This window comes from Lucilia cuprina, chromosome 6 (genome assembly GCF_022045245.1).
Source record: "Lucilia cuprina isolate Lc7/37 chromosome 6, ASM2204524v1, whole genome shotgun sequence".
NCBI lineage: Eukaryota > Metazoa > Arthropoda > Insecta > Diptera > Calliphoridae > Lucilia > Lucilia cuprina.
In genome coordinates this window covers 8,002,331-8,028,326 of record NC_060954.1, presented here as the reverse complement: position 1 = coordinate 8,028,326, position 25,996 = coordinate 8,002,331, and the positions used below count along the sequence as shown (strand labels likewise).

At 29.0% G+C, this 25,996-nt stretch overlaps 1 protein-coding gene and 1 long non-coding RNA gene across 8 annotated transcripts in view; one reads left to right on the top strand and one right to left on the bottom strand.

Moving 5' to 3' along the window:
• LOC111682864 (heterogeneous nuclear ribonucleoprotein L) overlaps window positions 1–25,996 on the bottom strand; it is a 117,227-nt gene that overhangs the window by 17,255 nt on the left and 73,976 nt on the right. For 3 of the 7 annotated variants that reach the window (XM_023444855.2, XM_046953750.1, XM_046953751.1), the window contains 2 exons: window positions 12,746–12,927; window positions 8,505–8,597 (listed from right to left, as the gene is read on the bottom strand). In XM_023444855.2, coding sequence (XP_023300623.1) covers window positions 8,505–8,597; window positions 12,746–12,927 — 275 coding nt within the window. Of the gene's footprint in view, window positions 1–8,504; window positions 8,598–9,705; window positions 9,799–12,745; window positions 12,964–25,996 lie in introns of all 7 variants that reach the window. The other 4 variants (XM_046953749.1, XM_046953748.1, XM_046953752.1 and 1 more) reach the window with 2 other exon arrangements.
• The window catches only part of LOC124420546, an 88,125-nt gene that overhangs the window by 52,012 nt on the left and 10,117 nt on the right, over window positions 1–25,996 (top strand). The gene's annotated exons all lie outside the window — the stretch shown is intronic.

Here is a 25,996-nt window from a genome sequence, read left to right as displayed (position 1 = left end):
TTTGCGAGAGTATTTTCTTTAAAAACTATTTTTGCGAGCTTTCTTTAAAAACATTACTATACAAGTCAGTTTTTCTTAAGAAATTTGGATATGCGAGGCAGTTTTCTGTAGAGAAATTACATTGCAAAGCGGTTTTTTCTTAAATTGTATTTGCGAGAGGGTTTTCTTAGAAATGCGAGGCAGTTTTCTGTAGAAAAATTACATTGCAAAGCGGGTTTTTCTTAAATTGTATTTGCGAGAGGGTTTTCTTAGAAAAAGTGCATTTTCGAGGGTAATTTTTTTAAGAAAATTGTTTTTTTTAAAACATAACTTTGCACAGGGGTTTCTATAAGAAAGATGTATTTGCGAGACCATTTCTTTAAAATAAAACAGTGTTTACGAAGCCTATCTTCCGTTGAAAACTATATTTGAGATTTCTTAAAAAACATAATGCAATTTTTTTAAGAAATTTGCATTTGCGAGTCAGTTTTCTGTAGAAAAATTATATTGCGAGACAGTTTTTCTAAAATTCTTAAAAAAAATTAGTTTTGTAAAGTAATTTTCTTAAGACAATTATCTTGCGAGGCAGTGTTTTTTAAAAGCATAACTTTGCGAGGCAGTTTTTCTTTAGAAAAGTGTATTTACGACGTTTTCTATAAGGCAAGTGTATTTGCGAGACCATTTTTATAATAAAACAGTGTTTGCGAGACCATTTTTGTAGTAAAAAGAGTGTTTGCGTGGCCTACTTCCTTTGAAAGTTAAGTTTGCTAGTTTTCTTTAAAACAATATTACTTTGCGAGACAGTTTTTCTGATGAAATTTGCAAAGCATTTTTCTGTGTTTTCTGTAATTTTCTTAAAAGAATTATTTTGCGAGGCTGTTTTTTTACAAACATAACTTAGCGAGATGGTTTTTCTTTAGAAAAGTGTACTTTCAAGATGTTTTCTATAGGGAAAGTGAATTTGCGAGACCATTTTTATAATAAACAAGTAGGAAAGTATAGTCGGGCATGGCCGACCCTATAATACCCTATACCATGAGTATATTTTTAAAATTTTTACTTTTTATAAAGAAACTTTTATGTTGAATATTTTTCCAAAATATTTAAGCAATTTATTGATAAAAAAACTAAAATTTCTAAATGAGGCTTTATATAGGTCAAATTGGGCCGATCCTCGGTAAATTTGGGAAAAGGATATATTTTTAAATAACAGTTAGTTTTGTTTTGTTGAGTTTCATTACGATACAAATGGTTACAAGTCAATTTTAGACGTTTTAGACATTTTTTGAAGGGGGGTTTGTATGGGGGCTAGGGTCAAATATAGGCCGATCCTTACGAAAATCTGCAGTGTCATAAATACTTATGTAAAACTTATTTATGCCAATTTTTAGAGAGATAATAGAATATTTGACGTAATTATGGCATAAAAAGTTCAAATCGGGAGGTACGGTTGTATGGGGGCTAGGTGAAATAATGGACCGATTTCAACCATTTTCCCTGTGCCAAAAAACATGCTTGGTCCAAATTTCATCAAATTATCTTGAAAATTGCGGCCTGTACCTTGCGCACAAGGTTTACATGGACAGCCAGCCGGACAGACGGACGGACATGTCTTAATCGACTCAGAAAATGATTCTGAATCGATCGGTATACTTTAAGGTGGGTATTGGACCAATATTTTTGTATGTTACAAACATCAACACAAACGTATAATACCCTTCCCACTATAGTGGTGTAGGGTATAAACAGTGTTTGCGAGGCCTATTTTCAGTTGAAAACTGTCATTGCGAGACCACAGCTTTTGTTTTTTGCAATATTATGTAATAATTTGTATGTGTGTGTGAGTTAGTGAGTGTGTGTGTATATAATTGTATGTCCATTTAATGATATCATTAAATATTATTTACAAATTTAATGACATGGTAAGTTTGGACAATGTTTTATTTAATCTAGCCAGCTGTTTAATGAAAACTTTTTCTCCTTTTTGTTATTGTTGTAATAAAAACACAAAAGAAAAGTTATTGACAGCTGCTGTAAATGTATATGTATGTATGTGTGTATGTGTAATTTAGTTTTTCTACAAATATGTATAAAAATCTTTTAGATTTAAGAAATAGAAAAAGAAAAGAGAATAAGAATAAAAGAAATTACATTAAAACAAAAGACAAACAAGTTAATTGAGTGTAAAAAGAAACGAGAAGAAAAAGGAAAATATTTTTTTGTCTTTTTTGTTAAAGGTTTACTTTCCCTTTTCCCAAATACTTACCAAAAAAAATTCAATAAATATTTTTGATAAAACTTGCAACATAAATTTTATCTTAAGAATTTAATTAGTGGGAACATAGCAAGAAAACGGAAATCTTTTATATTTTGATATTAATGGCTTTTTAGTGTAACAAGAAAACAGATTTTTTTTCAATTATTGTTTAATAAAACAGAAATATAAAAATATGTTAAAAGAAATTAATGGTTTTTCCAAAAAAAAAAAAAAAAAAAACAACAACTAAGCTAAGGAGAGAGAGAGAGAGAGAGACAGAAATAGGAAAAAGTTGTTTTAACAATATTATATAAGAAATTCTTTTAAGAAATTCCAAGATTGTCTTTATCTTAGTTCTTGTTTTGACCCCAAAAGCTTTTCATTTTCCAAACATTAATGTCATTAAAGATTTTGACATTTATCAAAAGCTTAAGTGTCTTTTTTCTTTTTACAATACATGTGTGAGTGCTGCTTAAGTGTTGTATAGAAATAAACAAATATCAAGAAAATCTAATCTTAAATGTTTAGTTATCATCCATCATTTGTGGTTAATCAAATGATGACACAAACATTTCATCTACTACACCTCCACTCTCATTATTGTACTTCCCCCCCCCCCCCCCCCCTTCTGGACCTCTCTGGCCAATAACCTTGCATCTTTTAAATTTCCTTTATAAAATTGCTCTTCAGCTGTCTTTTGAAATCTAATCATGAAAACACTCTGCTCTTCCTAAAACGGTTTATAGTCTATCATTTCCCTTTTATAGTTTGCTAACCATTATCATCATCTTCATGTCTCTCAGGAACAAAAAAAAAAAAAAAATAGAAAACATTTATCATGTGTGTTTACCACCAGGATAAGTTTTATATATTTTTCTTAAATGTCCTTTTCAACAAAATGAGATTTCATTACATTCATTTCCACACTTACAATGTCACCACTTCCTCTACATACGTCCTTCTTTCTCAACTCCTTAAGGTATTTATTGTAATCTTTTGATTTTCCTGCTTAATCTCCATCTCTGGGGGGGGGGACGGAATGTTCAACAAAATATTAAAACAAAATTTAGATTTTTTTCTTTGTTTACTTAAGTTTGTTTCTCTAGTCTTTGAAAGATTTTCATTTGTTCAAATGGTCATGTTATTGTATCATACCTTGGGCTCCTTTCTCAATTCTCTGGAAGATTTTCTTCTCTTCAAATGGTCATGTTACTGTATCATCCCTAGAGGTGTCTTTTCAAAAAGAATTTTTGGTATTTAATTACAAGTGTCAAAGCAGAAAGGAAGATTTTCTTAAGAATATCAATTTTCGAACAAGAGTTTTATAAAAGAAAACTATTCTTCATAAAAAACTGAAGGCGAAATTTAAAAAAACTGACCATGAATGACACTTTTGTGCAGGACATTGTGCACAAAAGTCATGCTTCTTAAGAAAACTAACACCAAAATAGACTTTTATGTAAAAAACTGCTTAAAAAACTGCCCAGCTTATGACACTTTCTTATAGAAATTTTCCCATAAAATACAATCTCATGCAGAAAACTGACAACGTTAGCGACACTTTTCACAGAAAACTAACTACCAATTAACACTTTTCTATAGAAAACTGATAATAAAAGACACTTTTCTAAAGAAAACTGTTAATAAAAGACACGTTTCTAAAGAAAACTGTTAATAAAAAACACGTTTCTAAAGAAAACTGTTAATAAAAGACACTTTTCTAAAGAAAACTGTTAATAAAAGACATTTTTCTAAAGAAAACTGTCAATAAAAGTTAATTTTGTATGAAAAACTGTCCATGAATTATATTTTCTTAGTAAAAAATATTATTGTAGAAAAAACTGACAATAAAAGCCACTTTTCTAAAGAAAACTGTTAATAAAAGTTAATTTTGTATGAAAAACTGTCCATGAATTATATTTTCTTAGTAAAAAACTGACAACAAAACACACTTCAAAAGAAAACTGTCAATAAAAGACAATTTAATATGAAAAACAGCCCATGAATATTTTTGTAGAAAAAACTGTCAATAAAAGACAATTTAATATGAAAAACTGCCCATGAATATTTTTGTAGAAAAAACTGACGATAAAAGACACTTTTCTAAAGAAAACTGTCAATAACAGATAATTTTATATGAAAAAACTGCCCATAAATAATAATTTCTTGCTAAAAACTAATTTATTATAGAAATCTAAACATAAACGACATACAGAAAACTGACCACCAAAAACACATTTCTCTATAGAAAACTGACAACATATTACTCTTTTCTATGAAACACTGCTGGCAAAACAAATGGAAAATTCACCACAAAAGTTTTCCTACATAAACTGCCCAAGCAGGGTATTCTCATACAGAAAACTGCCAACAAAAGAAAAATGTTTAAAGAAAACTGTTGATCAATAACATATTCTATATAAAACTGCCTACAAAAGGTTCTTTTTTTACAGAAAACTGCTAGCCAAAGATATTTTTTACAGAAAACTGAGAAAAAAAGTCACTTTTTACAGAAAACTACTCATTAAAAACTGCTAGCCAAAGATACTTTTTACAGAAAACTATCCACAAAAAATATTTTTCTATAGAAAAACTACTAATTAAAGGAACATTTTTTACAAAAAAAATTTATCACATTAGATATTTTTCTATAGAAAACTGCCCACAAAATTTAATTTTCCATAGAAAACTTCTCATTTTAGAAACTATTTAGAGAAAACTAGCAACTTTAGCCACTTTTCACTGAAAACTGCTTAGGAAAAGAACTTTTTCTACAAGAAACTGATCGAAAAAACATACCTTTCTAAGAAAACTGCTCCCCAAAAGAACAATATATAAAATACTGCCTTTTTAAACAAAAAAACTGCTCAGCATAAAACATTCTTTTTCAAGAAAAATGTGACCACACAAGATAAGTTTTAACGAAAAACTGTCCATCTCAAACATCTTTCCATATAAAACTGTCTGCGTAAGACACAATTCTACACAAAACTGCTAAACAAAGAAACTTTCTGCATAAATACGCTCCCTTGAAGCCACCGAATAGAAAACTGACATCAAAGACAATTATTTATAAGAAAACTGCTCTCTTAAATGTATATTGTAAGAAACTGCCCTCGTAACACTCTTTTGTACATAAAACTGCTAAGCATAAAAACTTTCTAAAGATTTATGTTTTCGCATAACACTTTTCGTAAAACTGTTTTCTAAAAATTTAAAAAAGAACCCTTTCCTACATAAAACTGCTGTCGCATACCACCTTTATATAGAACACAGTTTTCTAAAGACAACTGCTTAAGCAAAACTGTTTTCTTAGGAATTTTGTAAAAAAAACTGCCCTCGTAAAACTTTTTCCTACATAAAACTGCTGTCGTATAACACCTTTCTAAAGAAACTGTAATCTACAAAAAACTGTTTTCTACAGAAAACTGCTCTTACAACACACTACTCTAAGGAAACTGTACCTTAAAAACAGTTGTCTAAAGAAAACTGCAATAGTTTTAAAGAAAACTGCCTTGAAAACCTGTTTCCTAAAGAAAACAGCCCTTGAAAAGCTGTTTCCTAAAGAAAACTGCCCTTGAAACCCAGTTACTTAAAGAAAACTGCTCTTCCAAAGAAAGCTGCCTTTTTTAAGAAAACTGCTTTCTCAAAGGAACAAAGAAAACTATCCTAAACTGTTCTCATTAAAGAAATAAAGTTTTCAAAGAAATTTGTCCAGTTGTTTAAACTCCCTCTTAAAACAACTATAAAGAAAACTGCCCTTGCAAGATATTCCTATAAGACAAACTGAACTTGAAAATCACGTTTCTAAAACAAAGTATCCCTGTAAAACTCTTTTCTAAAGAAAACTGTCTTCGTAAGATATATTCCCTTCCCCCTTTTAGTGAAAATTTCTAAACTTTTTGTCAATAGAGTTTTTCTTTTTATCATAAACTTTCTAACTAACCTTGTAAATTTAATATAATTTTTTTGTTTATATTTATGACCCTCGCCAGAGAATAAAATGAAAACAATAGAACTCTACTCATATCCCTGTTCTCTCATTTTTATTTGAGGTCTCTTTTTTTTACATTTTACCACTTAACACAATTCCATTTCAAATTTCTTTACAAATAATTAAAAAAAAAAACTCTCAAAAACATTGTTTTTCATGTTAAATTGTTTTTTTATTGTTTTTCTTTGGCTTTTGTTTAGTTTTTGTTATTATTTATTATTTTTTGTTGCTGTTGTTGTTGATGTTTATTGTCAATTGTACCTTTGAGATTTGGTTTATTGTTTTGATTTGTATGACTTTAGTTTTTTCTCTGTTTTTTGCTGGTTTTATGTTGTTATTAAACAGCAACAAAAGTATTATAATAATTATATTTCTGTTGTTGTTTTGTTATTAGAAGTTGTTGTTGATTTGAGACAACAACTAAAACAACACTAAACATACAAAAGAAAGATAATCAAAATAAAACATGTTTTATGTAGATACAGTTCTTTTTACTTAAGTGTTAGAAAACAGTCATGGAAAGTTTATAAAATTAAGTAACTAAGTACAGAGTAAACTATAGACTAGACTATAGACTAAACTACAGATTAGACTAAAGACTAGACGATAGACCAGACTATAGACTAGACCATAAGCTAGGCAATAAACTAGACTAAACACTAGACAATAGACTAGACTATAGACTAGGCTATAGACTAGACTATAGACTAGCCTATAGACTAGACTATAGACTAGACTATAGACTAGACTATAGACTAGACTATAGACTAGACTATAGACTAGTTTATAGACTAGACTATAGACTAGTTTGTAGACTAGACTAGACTAGACTATAGAATAGACTATACACTAGAATATAGATTAGACTATAAACTAGACTATATACTAGATAAGACTCTAAATTGGACTAAATACTAGATTAGACTAAAGACTAGACTATAAACTAGACTACAAACTAGACTAAACACTAGACTAGACTATGTACTAGACTAAAGACTAGATAATAGACAAGACTATAAACTAGACTACAGATAATACTATAAACTAGACTACAGAGTAGACTATGAACTAAACTAGACTATAAACCAGACTATACACTAGACAAGACTATAAACTGGACTAAATACTAGACTAGACTAAACACTAGACAATAGACCAGACTGTAGATAAGACAACAAAACACTAGACTAAACTATAGACTAAACTATAGACTAGACTATAGACTAGACTATAAACTAGACTATAGACTAGACTATAGACTAGACTATAGACTAGACTATAGACTAGACTATAGACTAGACTATAGACTAGACTATAGACTAGACTATAGACTAGACTAGTCTATAATCTAGTCTATAATCTAGTCTATAGTCTAGTCTATAATCTAGTCTATAGTCTAGTCTATAGTCTAGTCTATAGTTTAGTCTATATTCTAGTCTATAGTCAAGTCTATAGTCTAGTCTATAGTCTAGTCTATAGTCTAGTCTAGTCTATAGTCTAGACTATACTCTAGTCTACACTACACTCTAGTCTATAGTCTAGTCCTTACTCTGTAGACTTCAGTCTACAGTCTATTTCCATCCCTGCTAGAGAGATTAAAAAGAGATGATAGTCAAATGTAGAGGGATGTATATTAAAGGTACATATGTATTTGTAATTATATTCCATTTAGATTTAAATCTCATCTTGACACGTGCAAAAAATAGAAGAAAGACTTACAACAGCAAAAGATTTTATATAAACAACAATAATAATAAGAATAAAAATAAATAAAGATTCTCTAAGAGTGAGTATATGTTTTTGATATTCAGGGCCACAGATGAAAAAATAAAAACTAAGAAGTTTTTGCAGATTTATAAGAAATTTCAAAGAAAATGTAGTTTAAATTAAATGAATTTAAAAATAATTGTAAAGAAAAACTAAACAGTCAATCCTTAATGCTTAAGATTAATGCAAATAAATCTTTTCACATAAAAATGAATTCAAGAAATCTTATTTCAAAACCCTTTTTTTAATAACCAAACCTTTTTAATACTATATTAAAAAATAACTCTTCTTTTTACCATTTTCCCTTTTATTTCTATTCTTCTGTATAAAAGAAAAACATTTTAGTTTTATTTAAAAAACTAATTATCTTTTTTAAGCTTTTGTACTTATTTTTTTTCTAGGGAAAAAATTAAAATACTTTGCGTTGGAAAATGTGGAAATTAATAGTCTTCTATTGTTTACAGATTTCTTTTTTTAATTAAAATTATTAAAATTTAGCAAACTTACCCTTGCAACATTTCCGTATAAGCAAACCAAATTGAAAAGTTTATCTGTATTCGATGTATCATGATCCAAACCGTAAACCATCATGACAGCACCCTGCAAAAAACGGAAGGAAATATTTAAGTTAATTATAATTTTCTAGTCTAGACTAGACAGTAGACTAGACTATAAGCTGGGCTAAAGACTAGACTATAGATTAGAGTATAGACTAGACCATAAACTAGATATAGACTTACAGACTAGACTATAGACTAGAATACAGATTAGACTATAGACTAGAATATAGACTACAGACTAGACTATAGACTTGAATAGAGACTAGACTATATACTAGATTATAGGCTAGACTATAGACTAGACTGTAGACTAGACTATAGACTAGACTATAGACTAGACTATAGACTAGATTATAGGCTAGACTATAGACTAGCATATAGTGTAGTTTATCACTATAGACTAGACTATAGACTAGACTAAACTATGGACTAGACTATGGACTAGACTATGGACTAGACTATAGACTAGACTAGACTATAGACTACACTATAGACTAGACTATAGACTAGACTATAGACTACACTATAGACTAGACTATACATTTAGATTTAAATCTCATCTTGACACGTGCAAAAAATAGAAGAAAGACTTACAACAGCAAAAGATTTTATATAAACAACAATAATAATAAGAATAAAAATAAATAAAGATTCTCTAAGAGTGAGTATATGTTTTTGATATTCAGGGCCACAGATGAAAAAATAAAAACTAAGAAGTTTTTGCAGATTTATAAGAAATTTCAAAGAAAATGTAGTTTAAATTAAATGAATTTAAAAATAATTGTAAAGAAAAACTAAACAGTCAATCCTTAATGCTTAAGATTAATGCAAATAAATCTTTTCACATAAAAATGAATTCAAGAAATCTTATTTCAAAACCCTTTTTTTAATAACCAAACCTTTTTAATACTATATAAAAAATAACTCTTCTTTTTACCATTTTCCCTTTTATTTCTATTCTTCTGTATAAAAGAAAAACATTTTAGTTTTATTTAAAAAACTAATTATCTTTTTTAAGCTTTTGTACTTATTTTTTTTCTAGGGAAAAAATTAAAATACTTTGCGTTGGAAAATGTGGAAATTAATAGTCTTCTATTGTTTACAGATTTCTTTTTTTAATTAAAATTATTAAAATTTAGCAAACTTACCCTTGCAACATTTCCGTATAAGCAAACCAAATTGAAAAGTTTATCTGTATTCGATGTATCATGATCCAAACCGTTAACCATCATGACAGCACCCTGCAAAAAACGGAAGGAAATATTTAAGTTAATTATAATTTTCTAGTCTAGACTAGACAGTAGACTAGACTATAAGCTGGGCTAAAGACTAGACTATAGATTAGAGTATAGACTAGACCATAAACTAGATATAGACTTACAGACTAGACTATAGACTAGAATACAGATTAGACTATAGACTAGAATATAGACTACAGACTAGACTATAGACTTGAATAGAGACTAGACTATATACTAGATTATAGGCTAGACTATAGACTAGACTGTAGACTAGACTATAGACTAGACTATAGACTAGACTATAGACTAGATTATAGGCTAGACTATAGACTAGCATATAGTGTAGTTTATCACTATAGACTAGACTATAGACTAGACTAAACTATGGACTAGACTATGGACTAGACTATGGACTAGACTATAGACTAGACTAGACTATAGACTACACTATAGACTAGACTATAGACTAGACTATAGACTACACTATAGACTAGACTATAGACTAGCCTATAGACTAGACTATAGACTAGACTATAGACTAGACTATGGACTAGACTAAACTATGGACTAGACTATGGACTAGACTATGGACTAGACTATAGACTAGCCTATAGACTAGACTATGGACTAGACTATAGACTAGACTATAGACTAGACTATAGACTAGACTATGGACTAGACTAAACTATAGACTAGACTATAGACTAGACTATAGACTAGACTATAGACTAGACTATAGACTAGACTATAGACTAGACTATAGACTAGACTATAGACTAGACTATAGACTAGACTATAGACTATACTATAGACTAGACTATAGACTAGACTATAGACTAGACTATAGACTATAGACTAGACTAGACTATAGACTAGACTATAGACTAGACTATAGACTAGACTATAGACTAGACTATAGACTAGACTATAGACTAGACTATAGACTAGACTATAGACTAGACTATAGACTAGACTATAGACTAGACTATAGACTATAGACTAGACTATAGACTAGACTAGACTATAGACTAGACTAGACTATAGACTAGACTATAGACTAGACTATAGACTAGACTATAGACTAGACTATAGACTAGACTATAGACTAGACTATAGACTAGACTATAGACTAGACTATAGACTAGACTATAGACTAGACTATAGACTAGACTATAGACTAGACTATAGACTAGACTATAGACTAGACTATAGACTAGACTATAGACTAGACTATAGACTAGACTATAGACTAGACTATAGACTAGACTATAGACTAGACTATAGACTAGACTATAGACTAGACTATAGACTAGACTATAGACTAGACTATAGACTAGACTATAGACTAGATACTAGACTAGACTATAGACTAGACTATAGACTAGACTATAGACTAGACTATAGACTAGACTATAGACTAGACTATAGACTAGACTATAGACTAGACTATAGACTAGACTATAGACTAGACTATAGACTAGACTATAGACTAGACTATATAGACTAGACTATAGACTAGACTATAGACTAGACTATAGACTAGACTATAGACTAGACTATAGACTAGACTATAGACTGGACAACAGACTAGACTATTAATTACAATATATAAACTATACTAATGACTAGACTGTAGAATAGACTATAGACTATAATATAAACTATACTAAAGAATAGACTAGACTGGACTAGACTATAGACTAGACTATAGACTAGACTATAGACTAGACTATAGACTAGACTAGACTATAGACTAGACAAGAGACTAGACTATAGACTAGAGACTAGACTATAGACTAGACTATAGACTAGACTATAGACTAGACTATAGACTAGACTATAGACTAGACTATAGACTAGACTATAGACTAGACTATAGACTAGACTATAGACTAGACTATAGACTAGACTATAGACTAGACTATAGACTAGACTATAGACTAGACTATAGACTAGACTATAGACTAGACTATAGACTAGACTATAGACTAGACTATAGACTAGACTATAGACTAGACTAGACTATAGACTAGACTAGACTATAGACTAGACTATAGACTAGACTATAGACTAGACTATAGACTAGACTATAGACTAGACTATAGACTAGACTATAGACTAGACTATAGACTAGACTATAGACTAGACTATAGACTAGACTATAGACTAGACTATAGACTAGACTATAGACTAGACTATAGACTAGACTATAGATAGACTATAGACTAGACTATAGACTAGACTATAGACTAGACTATAGACTAGACTATAGACTAGACTATAGACTAGACTATAGACTAGACTATAGACTAGACTATAGACTAGACTATAGACTAGACTATAGACTAGACTATAGACTAGACTATAGACTAGACTATAGACTAGACTATAGACTAGACTATAGACTAGACTATAGACTAGACTATAGACTAGACTATAGACTAGACTATAGACTAGACTATAGACTAGTCAATAGAAAAAGCTATAGACTAGACTATATACTAATCTTTAAACTAGACTATAGACTAGACAATAGACTAGACTATAGACTAGACTATAGACTAGACTATAGACTAGACTATAGACTATCCTATAGACTAGACCATAGACTAGACTATAGACTAGACTATAGACTAGACTATAGACTATGTACAGGACTATGGACTAGACTTTAGACTAGACTAGACTACAAACTAGACGATAGACAAGACTATAGACTAGTCTTTAGACTGGACTGTGGGTTAGACTTGACTCTAAACTATACTGTAGACTGGATCAGATACTAGACTTTCGGCTATGTTATAGACTATCCTATAGGCTATATAATAGACTATCCTATAGGCTATAGTATATTCTATATGCTAGACTATAGAAGAATTGTTATAGAACAGTTTTCTTTAGAGAGTTAGAGTTGCTTAAAAAGGAGCTTGAAGGGGTTTTCACTCACCTGTGTCTGTCCTTGTGCGGTAAATGCTGCTACAGCCGCATTGCGACCGGGTACAACAGTTGGCTCTTTCATTAGACCAGTTGGATGGATGTTGGCGCCTTTCCAATTCTCCGGTGTGGTGGGATGAAATTCGGCAGCAGCAAATGGTGGGAATGCAGCGCTGGGTCCCAATAGTGGTTGTTCTTTAAAAAAATTTGTTGGATTTGAGATTAAGCCAACTGCCAGGTAGATTGTTTTTTTTTAATTTTTTATAAAACATTAACACACATGCACAAGAGAGAGAGATAGAGTTTTTTTTTTGGTTTTTGGAATATATAGAGAGTAGAGTAAGTAGCGGAGTACGTTGTGATGGAACCATTTGATATCAGAGGAATGGTTTACGGTTTATTTTAATTGATTGATATATTTAATAAGGCATGCAATAACAATTAGTTCGACAAATAAGGGAAAACATAAAAATAAAGAAAAAAACAAATTTTTATATAAATGAAAAGAAATTAATGAATAATTAAATTAAAATAAATTTAAATAACTTCTTTAGCTAGTTTAAAAATAAACATAAAACACTTGAGCAAACGAGAGAGAGAGAGAGGAAGTGAGACGTATACTTAATATATATTTATTTCAGCTGCTGTTGCAATACTCATACGCTGCGATGTTATAAATTAAGTCTCTTAACTAATTTAATTACAGCTATATTGTTTATGGTTTTCTCTTGTGTTTTAATGCCTGTTAATAGCACCTGCTATTTTAAGTTTTTTTTTATTATTATTGCAACACTCTTACCCCCTCCTCCCCCTCTCTTTAGATATTTGTTTTAGTAATAAAGTTTTCTTTACTGTTTTAACGAACAAAAAACCTCTAAAATATAAATCATTTACACCTTAACCACAACAGCGCAACAGTAGCCAGGCAGCATTATCAATTACCATTTTAAACAAATAAACTTCACTTCAGTTTAACTAATAGTAATGGCTTCCCCAAAAAACACTGAACACCAAACAAACTTGCCAACGGAAATGTGTTTAGATAAACAATTCTTATTTCTACTCTATTTCCCTATGCGACGACGATGTCGACGACGTCATGTTCATGTTTACCCAAAAAATATTTTTACTTTCATTTATTTCTTTCCTTCATTTTCTTCTACTTCCTTTTTAATGACAAGGTTAAACTAACGATTAGTTAAATTTATATATGTATGTATGTGTTTTTGTGTATCTAACACTTTTAATGTTTTCATTTCATATTTTTTTTAGTTTAATTTTCTTTTCCTTTTCTAGGTTAAGTGTTAAATAAATTTATTTTCATCTATTTAAAAAAAATATAATTTTTAACAATTTATTTACCTGCTTTTACAGAAAACAAAAAGGAAAATGCTAAATATATCTAAATGGCTTTTTAGGTGAAACAAATGTCTAAACATTAATATTAATTAAAATAATGGACCAAATGTTTAGAACAACTATAATTTCTAAGAGAAAAATTTCTTAAGAGCAAAGAGTGAAAGCTATTTCTTTTGAGCAAAGAGTGATTGTAGTTTAATTGAATAAATGCAGTTTTCTGTAGAAAAGTTTTTTTTAGATACGTGTGAACATAGCTTCATTTAGAAAAGTTCTCTTTAAAAACGCGTGGACACAGTTTTCTTTAGAAAGGTGTTAACATAGTTTTCTTTAGAAAATTTCTCTTTTAAAACGCGTGAACACAGTTTTCTTTAGAAAAGTGTGAATATAGTTTTCTTAAGAAACGTGTGAACATAGCTTTCTTTAGAAAAGTTCTCTTTGGAAACGTGTGAACACAATTTTCTTAAGAAACGTGTAAACATAGTTTTCTTTAGAAAAGTGTGAACATAGTTTTCTATAGAAAAGTTTAAACACAATTTTCTTTAGATACGTGTGAACAAAGCTTTATTTAAAAAAAGTTCTTTTTAAAAACGCATGAACACACTTTTCTTTAGAAAGGTGTAAACATGGTTTTCTTTAGAAAATTTCTCTTTTAAAACGTGTGAACACAGTCTTCTTTAGAAACGTGTGAATATAGTTTTCTTAAGAAACGTGTGAACAAAGCTTTATTTAGAAAAGTTCTCTTTGGAAACGTGTGAACAGAAGCGTGTAAACATAGTTTTCTTTAGAAAAGTGTGAACATAGTTTTCTATAGAAAAGTGTGAACATAGTTTTCTATAGAAAAGTTTAAACACAGTTTTCTTTAGATACGTGTGAACATTGCTTGCTTTTGAAAAGTTCTCTTTAGACAAGTGTGAACACAGTTTTCTTAAGAAACATGTACACATAGTTTTCTTTGGAAAAGTTTTCTTTTAAAGCGAGTGAACACAGTTTTCTTTAGAAACATGCGAACACAGTTTTCTTTAGAAAAGTGTGAACATAGTTTTCGTAAGAAACGTGTTAACATTGTTTTCTGTAGAATAGTGTGAACACTGGTTTCTTTAGAAACGTACAACCACAGTTTTCTTTAGAATCGTGTTGAACACAGTATTCTTTAGAATAGTTTTCTTTAGAAACGTGTGTACACAGTTTTTTTATAAAAAAGTTCTCTCAAGCAGTTTTCTTTACAAAAGTGTGAAAACGGTTTTCATAAGATAAGTTCTCTTTAGAAACGTGTGAACACAGTCATCATCTTTTTTTAGAAGTTCTCTTAAGAAAATTGTGAACACAGTCATCTATAGAAAAGGGTAAATACAGTTTTTTTAGAAAAGAGTTTTGTGTAGTCAGTTTTCTTTACGCAAGAGTCTTTTAGAGACAGTGTTCTTTAGAAAAGTGTATGTGAAGACAGTTTTCTATAGAAAAGTGTTATGTGGAGGCAGTTTTCTTAAGAAAAGTTTCTTGCAGAGTCAGTTTTCTTAAGCAAAATTTCTTGCATAGACAGTTATCTTTAGAAAAATATCTTGTAGGGATAGTTTTCTTTAGAAAAATGTCTGTTTTCTTTAGAAAAGATTATTGTGGAGACAGTTTTCTTTAGAAAATTGTCTTGTGGAGACTTCTTTACAAAAGTACCTTGTGGGGTCAGTTTTTTTAGAAAAAAGTTTTGTATGGACTGTCTTCTTTAAAAAAATGTCAGTTTCTTTAGACACAAGTCTTGTGAAGACAGTTTTCTTTATAAAAATTTCTTGTGAGAACAGTTTTCTTTAGAAAGGTGTCTTGCGGACACAATTTTTTTTAGAAAATTGTCTTGTGAAGACAGTTTTCTTTATACACGAGTTTTGTGGAGACAGTTCTCTTTATAAAAATTTCTTATGAGAACAGTTTAGACACGAGTCTTGTGGAGACAGTTTTTTTATAGAAATTTCTTGTTAGGGCAGTTTTCTTTAGAGAGGTGTCCTGCGGAGACAGTTTTCTTTAGAAAAATGTCTTGTGGAGACAGTTTTCTTTAGAAAAGTGTCTTGTGGAGACAGTTTTCTTTAGAAAAGTGTCTTGTGGAGACAGTTTTCTTTAGAAAAGTGTCTTGTGAAGACAGTTTTCTTTAGAGAGGTGTTCTGCGGAGACAGTTTTCTTTAGAAAAGTATCTTTTGGAGACAGTTTTCTTTAGAAAAGTGTCTTGTGGAGACAGTTTTCTTTAAAAAAGTATCTTGAAAGGACAGTTTGCATTTGAAAGCTGCTTCGACTTATTTAATAAAATATTTCCCCCTTTTTTCAGTTTATTTTGTAGATTACTACTTATTGCTACTTGTTTTCAAAAGTGTTTTAATAATCAAGCATTTCTTTTTCTCTTTTTTTGTGGAAAGCTTTATAAAACAGACATAAAACTGTATATTTTTTTGCTTTTACAATTGTAGTCTCTACTTTAAAGTGTTGAAAACCAAAAATTGGCAAATTTTTATTCTTCATTTAAGGGGGACAAAAAAGAGAGAGAGAGCAAAAAAAAAACAAGTAGAAATTTGTTGGTTTAAAGTGTTTTTTGTGTAAACATACAAAAACTATAAAATGTGTACACTTGACTTGACTGTAGCAAAAACTAAACAACACATGAATAATTTGTTGATGAAAAACTAGTGTGTACTTGACAAAAGTGTAATAAAAATTGAAACAAATTTATGAGATAGAGAAGAAGAAAAACTGTTTGTTTTTTTTTTTTTTTTTGGTCAAGAAAAGTTTATTAAATAAAAGGTAGTAAGAGAAAATAGAAAAAAATAGTTTAGTAAAAAAGTACAACAGCACGTATGATTATTATTTATTTATATAAGTTATTTAAATATCAAGTATACGTACTGTAGTTTAGTTTTATAAAGATAAAGTTAATTTATTAAAGATTTTTATAAATATTTTATGCAGCAATAATATTTTCATTAATTTTCTTTATATATTTCCCTAGTCGACTAACTTAAGAAATAAGTTTTTAAGTCATCAATACTAAAGGGGAATTTGTTAAAAAAAATGTTTTGCTTTATTTTAAAAGTCATTAATTAAAACATTTTAAAATCATTTATCACTGTCAGCAAGCAGTACAATACAAAAACACCAGCAACAGCAGCGCTAAGGCCACAATTAAGTTAGAAAAAGAAAATGCAAAAAAAAACTCCCTTTTAAAGCGATTATACAAATTTTCCTTGTTTTTTTTTTGTATTAAATAAAAATCAATTTATTCTGTTGCAGGTTATCTTTTTCAATCCCTTCATTTGTTTGACATTAACTAACACTTGCTAAAATCGTTTAAAGCAAGAAATTTTGTTTAAAATCTATAAGTACTAATGTCAATAAATGTTCTGTTATTTATTTTAATGTTGAATTTTTTTTCTATGGAACTTTAACACATTCAATTGCAATTGCTAACATTAAAGTGAAATATCAACATTATTTTAACAATGTGTTTGTTTTAAAACTTTTTTTACTGTCATTTTTTTCCAATATTTTTTTTTTCAACTATTCCACAAGTGTGTGTGTCAAATGCCAAAGAACAAATATGATTAAATTTAACACCCTGTCTTAAAAAAAACACACACACACATAAATAGGGAGAAAAAGTTGCAAATTGCTAAATAGTACTTTTTTATTGAAAGTACTTAATAAAGTACATTAAAATGGTTTTCTTTTCCAAAAATATCTTGTCAATGCAATTTTCTTTTAAAAAGTGTAAGCTAAGTAGAGTTTTATTTAGAAAAGTGTAAACTGATTTTTAAATTTTCTTTAGAAAATTGTCTCTAGAAAAGTGTTTTTAGGAGAGAATTTTCTTTAGAAAAGTGTCTTGTAAAGATAGTTTTTTTTTTTTTTAAATTGTGTTGAAGAGACAATTTTCTTTGGAAAAGTGTTTTGTAGGAGCAGTTTTCTTTAGAAAAATGTCTTGCAGTGACAGTTTTCTTTAGAAAATTGTCTTGTAGAGACTTTTCTTTAGAAAATGTCCTGTGTAGTGACTTGTGGACACAATTTTCTTTAGAAAAGTGTCTTGTAGAGTTGACTTTAGAAAAGGGTCTTGTTGAGACGGTTTTCTTTAGAAAAATGTGTTTCGAGGAAGCAGTTTTCTCTAGGAAATTGTCTTGAGGAGACAGTTTTCTTTAGAAAAGTGTCTAGTGGAAACAGTTTTCTTAAGAAAAGTGTCTTTGGAAACAGTTCTCTTTAGAAAAGTGTCTTGTCGAGACAATTTCCTATAGAAAAGTTTCTTGTGGAGACAATTTTCTTTATAAAAGTGTCTTATGCATACAGTTTTCTTAGAAAAGTGTCTTGTGGAGACAGTTTTGTTTAGAAAAGTGCCTTGTAGAGACAGTTTTCTTTAGAAAAGTGTCTAGTGGAGACAGTTTTCTTTAGAAAGGTGTCTTGAGGAGACAGTTTTCTTTATTAAAGTGTCTTGTAGAGACAGTTTTCTTCAGAAGTGTCTTGTAGGTACACTTTTCTTTAGAAAGGTGTCTTGAGGAGACAGTTTTCTTTAGAAAAGTGTCTTGAGGAGACAGTTTTCTTTAGAAGTGTTTTGAAGAGACAGTTTTCTTGAGAAAAGTGCCTTGTAGCATTAGTTTTCTATAGAAATGTGTCCTGTAGCGACAGTTTTTTAGGAAAGTGTCTTGTGAATAGTTTTCTTAAGAAAAATGTCTTGTAGAGACAGTTTTCTTTAGAAGTGTCTTGTAAAGACAGTTTTCTTTAGAAAGGTGTCTTGAAGTGATTCTTTTCTTTAGAAAAGTGTCTTGAAGAGTCTGTTTTATTTAGAAAATTGTCTTGTAGAGACTGTTTTCTTTAGAAATGTGTCTTGTAGATACAGTTTTCTTTAAAGAAATATCTTGTAAAAGCAGTTTTCTTAAGGAAAGTGTCAGGACACAGTTTTCTTTGGAAAGGGGTCTTGGAGCAACAGTTTTCTATAGAAATGTATCTTGTAGCGTCAGTTTTCTTTAGAAAAGTATCTTGTGTAAACAGTTTTTTTTAGAAAAGTGTCTTGGGGGAACAGTTTTCTTTAGAAAAGTGTCTTATGGACAGTTTTCTTTAGAAAAGTGTCTTGTGGAGACAGTTTTTTTTTTAGAAAAGCGTCTTGTGGAGACAGTTTTCTTTAGAAAAGTGTCTTATAGGAACAGTTTTCATTAGAAAAGTGTCTTGTGGAGATAGTTTTCTTAAGAAGTGTCTTGTATAGACATTGGACAAGTGTCTTGAGGAGACAGTTTTTTTAGAAAATTTTCTTTTAGAGACAGTTTTTTTTTTAAGAAAATTGTTCTCTAGGGACAGTTTTTTTAGAAAAGTAGTGGTGACAGTTTTCTTTATAAGTGTCTTGTATATACAGTTTTCTTTAGAAAAGTATCCTTATAGACAATTTCCTTAGAAAAGTGTCTTGTATAGACAGTTGTTTTTAGAAAAGTGTTTAAAAAGTGTCCTGTGAAGGCAGCTTCCTTTAGAAAACTGTCTTGTGGAGACAGTGTAATGTAGAGATAGTTTTCTTTTTTATTCTATTTCATATTTTACCTCAATTCCAATTTCCTTTAAGTATTTATAACATTATGTTAATATATAAATTTTTAAAAATAGTAGTTTATATTATTATAACTGAAAAAATTTATTATAATTAATTATGATTGACACTAAAACCTTTTGTACAATAAATATATACATAGTTGTTATCAGCTATATATTGATGTTGGAAATGTATAAATTACATATTATACTCTTTTGTAAAGGAAATATTTTTCGAAAAAAAAACTGTCAATATCCATTAAATCTCACACCCATAAATAAATTTATGCAAATTCATGGTTATTTTACTTCTTTTTTCTCGCTGTGTATATGTTATTTTGTGAGAATTTTATTCAACATTTTGACAACTACATAATGACTTTTTGAGGTTATGGTTGTTTTAATATTATTTATTTTTTTTGTAGTTTTTGAACTGCTGCAGTTAGTTGTTGTTGCAGTTGCTGTTATTTTTTGGTTCGTTTCTGTTAGCAGTTTACAACATTTTGCAATTAATCATGTTTGTGGTGCAATTTTACCTTTTTATTCTCTCACTCTTTTAGTATTTTGCATTAATAAAAAACAATTATTTATAGAAATATTGTTTTGTGGTGTGTTGTTGGAATATAATAAATTCTATGACAGTTACATTTTCACTTTAGTTATGTCAGTTCCTTTTTTTTCAACATTATATTCTGGAGGAAATTATAGTTTTCCTGTAGTCAACACTTTTTTAGTGTTTCTAGGGAAACAGTTAGTGTCAAAAAGTAACTGTATAAGCTGTCAGTGATAATTTGCAGTAAGTTGCAATAAAAGGGACACAATTAAGTTCTATTATTATTTTTGATATAATTTCTTTGATTTTTACTTTAATTTTTAATGCTAAACTAAAAATTTCTATTAGAAGGAAAGACAGACAATTTTGATGAACAAATTAATTATCCGCCCATAAGACAAACATTTTTCCTTATGATCTGCAGCCTTATTTAACATCAAACTTTTGGGACTCAGTAAAGCGCAATATGTATTTACATGTATGTGTGAAGCAACAGAAAGCTAACTTAATCCTACAAACAAGAATATAAACTATAATAGACTATTGACTAGAATATAAAATATAGAATAGGCTATAGATTAGACTATAGACTAGAGTAAAGACTAAACTATAGACTAGACTACAGACTAAACTATAGACTATATACTATAGACTATATACTAGACCATAGATTGGACTATAGACTAGAATATAGACTAGACAATAGACTAGACTATAGACTAGACTATAGACTAGACTATATACTAGACTATAGACTAGACAATAGACTAGATTATAGACTAGACAATGTACTAGATTTTAGACTTGACTGTAGAATAGACTATAGACTAGACTACAGACTAGACTATAGACTAGACTATAGACTAGACTATAGACTAGACTATAGACTAGACTATAGACTAGACTATAGACTAGACTATAGACTAGACTATATACTAGAATATAGACTAGACTATAGACTAGACTATAGACTAGGCTATAGACTACACTATAGACTACACTATAGACTACACTATAGACTAGACTATAGACTACACTGTAGACCAGACAATAGACTACACTATAGACTACTCTACAGACTACTCTACAGACTACACTACAGACTAGACTATAGACTAGACTATAGACTAGACTATAGACTAGATTATAGACTAGACTATAGACTAGACTATAGACTACACTATAGACTAGACTATAGACTAGACTATAGACTACACTATAGACTAGACTATAGACTAGACAATAGACTGGACTATAGAATAGACTATGCACTAGTATATAGTTTAGTTTTTATATACTACAGAATATACAATAGTTCTGACTAAATATAACTATATCAACAGTTGTTGCTTCTTTAAATCATAAAATTTACGCTATCGTTATATATGTGTCCTTAATATAGACTTAGTGTGTATGTAGGTATAGTTTATAGCTTTGTACCGGAATTAGCCAGCAAGGACAATAACAAAACGGAAGTTAGTGACATTAAGTTTATTGTCAGCAAAACGAACAAAAAATATTTCAGCAACTGCAACATGCAACAACAAAAAAAGAATTGAAACCTGTCTCGGAAAGAAACAAAGGATTTTGAAATAAATCTGTAGTGATTTTTACTAGTTAGTTTTTGTTTGTTGTTGCTGTTTCCTAGCTTTCTGCAACATTAATGAAAATATGCATAAGGCATGACATTAAAGAAGAGTTGATGGGGTCTGTGTTCTATTGCACTTCTTCTATCTTTTAATATTAGTTGACTGGAACGAATTTAAGAAGCAGTACTAGTTGAAATGTAAATACTTCATTAATATGAAATAATTTTTAAAATTAAAAATGTTGAAAGGAAATTATGTTGAGGGTTTTTGCAAAAATTATCAGAAAATTCTAATCATTAAATATCAATTATAGTAATTTAAATAAAGTTTCTCAGGAATTAATATTGATCATACGTTTAGTAGTTCTCTTAAGTATATAAATTGTGTATAAAGAAAGTTATCAATGTGAAATTTCATATATAAATTTAACTTTGTCCTTTCACAATAACTTCGCTCTAATTATTTCTTTTCAAATTCTTCTTAATTTGTTTAGAACTTTTAATTGAATTTTGTTTTCTGTTTAAAAATGTTTAAAGAAAACTTTAAACATTTTTGTAGTTTGTTTTATGTATTTATTTTGTGGTTGTGCATTTTATAACGCTATTATTTAAAGTTCTTTCTTTCTGGCGCTTTTTCACTTAACAAATTCATCTTCTTTTTCCCAAACTGTTACAATATGGTTTTAGTGGCATTTCGCCGTTTGCAACATACAATTGTTGCAAACTTTTAATGAGTAAATAAAAAAAAACCAAAAAAAAAATAGAAACAAATGTGAAAAATAATAATGTATTATAAATAAAACTCTTGTGGTGGTTTGTTAATAAAAGGACATTTCGTAAAAGAAAGGGAATTAAAGGAATTTTCAGGGTTTTTATATAGATATATAGATAGATATATAGATAGATAGATAAATAGATAGATAGATAGATAGATAGATAGATAGATAGATAGATAGATAGATAGGTAGATAGATAGATAGATAGATAGATAGATAGATAGATAGATAGATAGATAGACTATAGACTAGACTATAGACTAGACTATAGACTAGGCTATAGGCTAGACTATAGGCTAGACTATAGACTAGACTATAGACTAGACTATAGACTAGACTATAGACTAGACTATAGACTAGACTATAGACTAGACTATAGACTAGACTATAGACTAGCCTATATACTAGACTATAGACTAGACTATAGACTAGACTATAGACTAGACTATAGACTAGACTATAGACTATACTATAGACTAGACTATAGACTAGACTATAGATTAGACTATAGACTCGATTATAGACTCGACTATAGACTAGACTATAGACTAGACTATAGACTAGACTATAGACTAGACTATAGACTAGACTATAGACTAGACTATAGACTAGACTATAGACTAGACTATAGACTAGACTATAGACTAGACTATAGACTAGACTATAGACTAGACTATAGACTAGACTATAGACTAGACTATAGACTAGACTATAGACTATACTATAGACTAGACTATAGACTAGACTATAGATTAGACTATAGACTCGATTATAGACTCGACTATAGACTATGTATAACATTTTATGAATTACCCATGAGTGCTTTGCTACAAGACATTTGAACAGATTCAGGAAACATCTCTAATCAAATTTAAACACAAACCTAAAAAAACTTTCGCCACTTTTTTAACTATTTCTTCTCAAAAAGAAAACTATTATTAAGTAGAAGCTTGGGTGACTGTTGGTTTAAATATTTGTGTTTCTTTATAATTGAAAATAATAAAAATACCATTAAAACTAACTAGAGTAAGAAAAACACTCATATGTATGTACATAAATAGATGAGCCTGGCTGGCCTGGTATCGTTTATTTTATTACTCTTGCAATTGTAGAATGTGTAAGGAAAAACTTAATTTTACACTCGTATGCAAACTTAATTTAATGTAAGTTTTCGAGTTTTTTTTTTTTTTTGTTGCTTTCAAATATATTTGAAACCAAAAATGACAGTTGCTGGTGGTTGTCCCAGTTGGCAGGGCGGTAAAGCCCAGTAGCAGTAGCATCACCACTAGTTTAAACTTTTGAATAACATTAATTTTATGTGAAACAGAAAACATATGAAGAAAAATTTTACATTTGAAGAAAAAAATAACGTAAACTTTAAGTAGTGCAGAGCTATATTTTCAAAACTTAATTAAGTAGACTCTGGTTTAAATATGTTTGTTTTTAGTTAGAAATGTTTGGAAAGAAAAGTTAAAGGTCACTGCATATAGAAAACAAGAAGGAAGAAATTTTGAAGACAAATTAAATGGTTCAAAGGACCATTTTTATTTACATTTATTAAGTTATTTAGTTTTCGTAAAAAAAAGATTAAAATAATTTTCAAATTTATTTTATAATAAAGAAAATTTTCTCATAAATTTTATATTTTTCCCTTAAAAAAAATAAGTGATTTATTTGACTTTTTTCACACACCCACCCACAAAACATTTCGCCATTTAAATGACCATTAATGATTTATTTTTTTTTTGCTCTCTTAACACAGATGTTTTTTTATAACATGCCAAATCATGATTTACTTGCTCATATTTCTATTATTATTATTTTAAAAAGAAAAATGTTTAGTAATATTTATTATTTGAGGCTTTTTTAAAAGATTTTCATTGAAACTCATAAAAACTAATACATAAAGTCAAGTTAAGTAAAGAAATTAAATATTTTGTACAAGATAAAATCATAAATTGGCGTAAAAAAGGCGCCTGCCTTTCAAAACACATGTGTTCCGTTTTTTTTTATTGGCAAATAGTTTTTAAAACAATTTGGAATAAAAACTCAAACAAATTGTTTTTAAAATACAATTTAAATTTTGGTTAATAAGTTGTGTTAGTGTTAGAGACTAAAGAGCGATTCGTTTGTCAATATTACAAAACAAGATCTCTATTTGATCTTTCAAATACTCAACGATCATGCTCAACGTGTTTTCCAACTATTTTATCTTAATGTTCCTTTCTATATTATACTGGCGATCAGTTAAATTATTAAATTTACAATCAAGATCACTCTTTGATCTTTCAAATACTTATCGATCATGCTCAACTTGTTTTACAAACTAATCTATCTCAATATTGCTTTCCATATTTGACTTGCGATCAGTTAATTATTTTCACTAACGAGTGATCACGCTCAATATCTCCCTCAGCAGTTTACGATCATGATCAATTAGTTTGAATTTTCTCAAAAATTTTTCAATTATCTTTTTTATAAAATTTTAATTTATATTATTTAAGCGATCGCTAATCGATAATTACAAAATTATCTTTACTAATGAGTGATCATAACCTAGTTTATATTATCCCAAAAATCACATTAAACTTCCAAGCTAGTAGCGATTATGATCAATAGAACATTATTCTTCCTAGCAGGTCAAGATCACGATCAGTTTGATTAAGCTTTTTTAATTATTCAGTCATTCTTTAAAGAAACTTTTAATTTATAATTTTTTAGCGATCGCGATAGATCGGTAATTTAAAAATTATCTTCACTAAAGAGTGATCATAACGTTCTATTCTACATTATCCCAAAACTCACATTAATATCCCGGGCAAGTTACGATTATGATCGGTAATTCGGTTTTGCTATTTTCTTTAAAATATAAACATTCACTCAATGATCTTTGAATAAAAGATACGACAATGATCAGTTCCTTGTGATCCCAATACTAACAACGATCGTGATCTCTTTACCGCCCCCTAAGAAAAGAGTTCTTTCTTTTATACACATATTTTGCTTTTGGAATTTTAGTTTTCTCTAATGTTGTTTATTTTATTGCTAGTAATTATAATTAATTTATTTAATTGTTATTAGCCATTGAAAATGTTTTTTTTAAACTACAAATAAACACTAAAAACCATAAATAAAATATTTTTTTTTTTATTTTTCACACTTGTAAAAAGAAATATGTTTATTTTTATGAATAAAGTAGTAAATGAATAAAAATATTTTTTGGAAAATATTTACATAATTTAGCATCTTGATTGCGATTGCTAGAAGTTTTTTGTTGATCATATAGTATCAAAATTAATTAAAAAAATACATATGATCTGGAATTTAACTAGAACAGATGTAGAAGCAAAATAGAACAGAACTAGAACAGAACTAGAACAGAACAAGAACAGAACTAGAACAGAACTAGAACTGAACTAGAACAGAACTAGAACAGAACTAGAACAGAACTAGAACAGA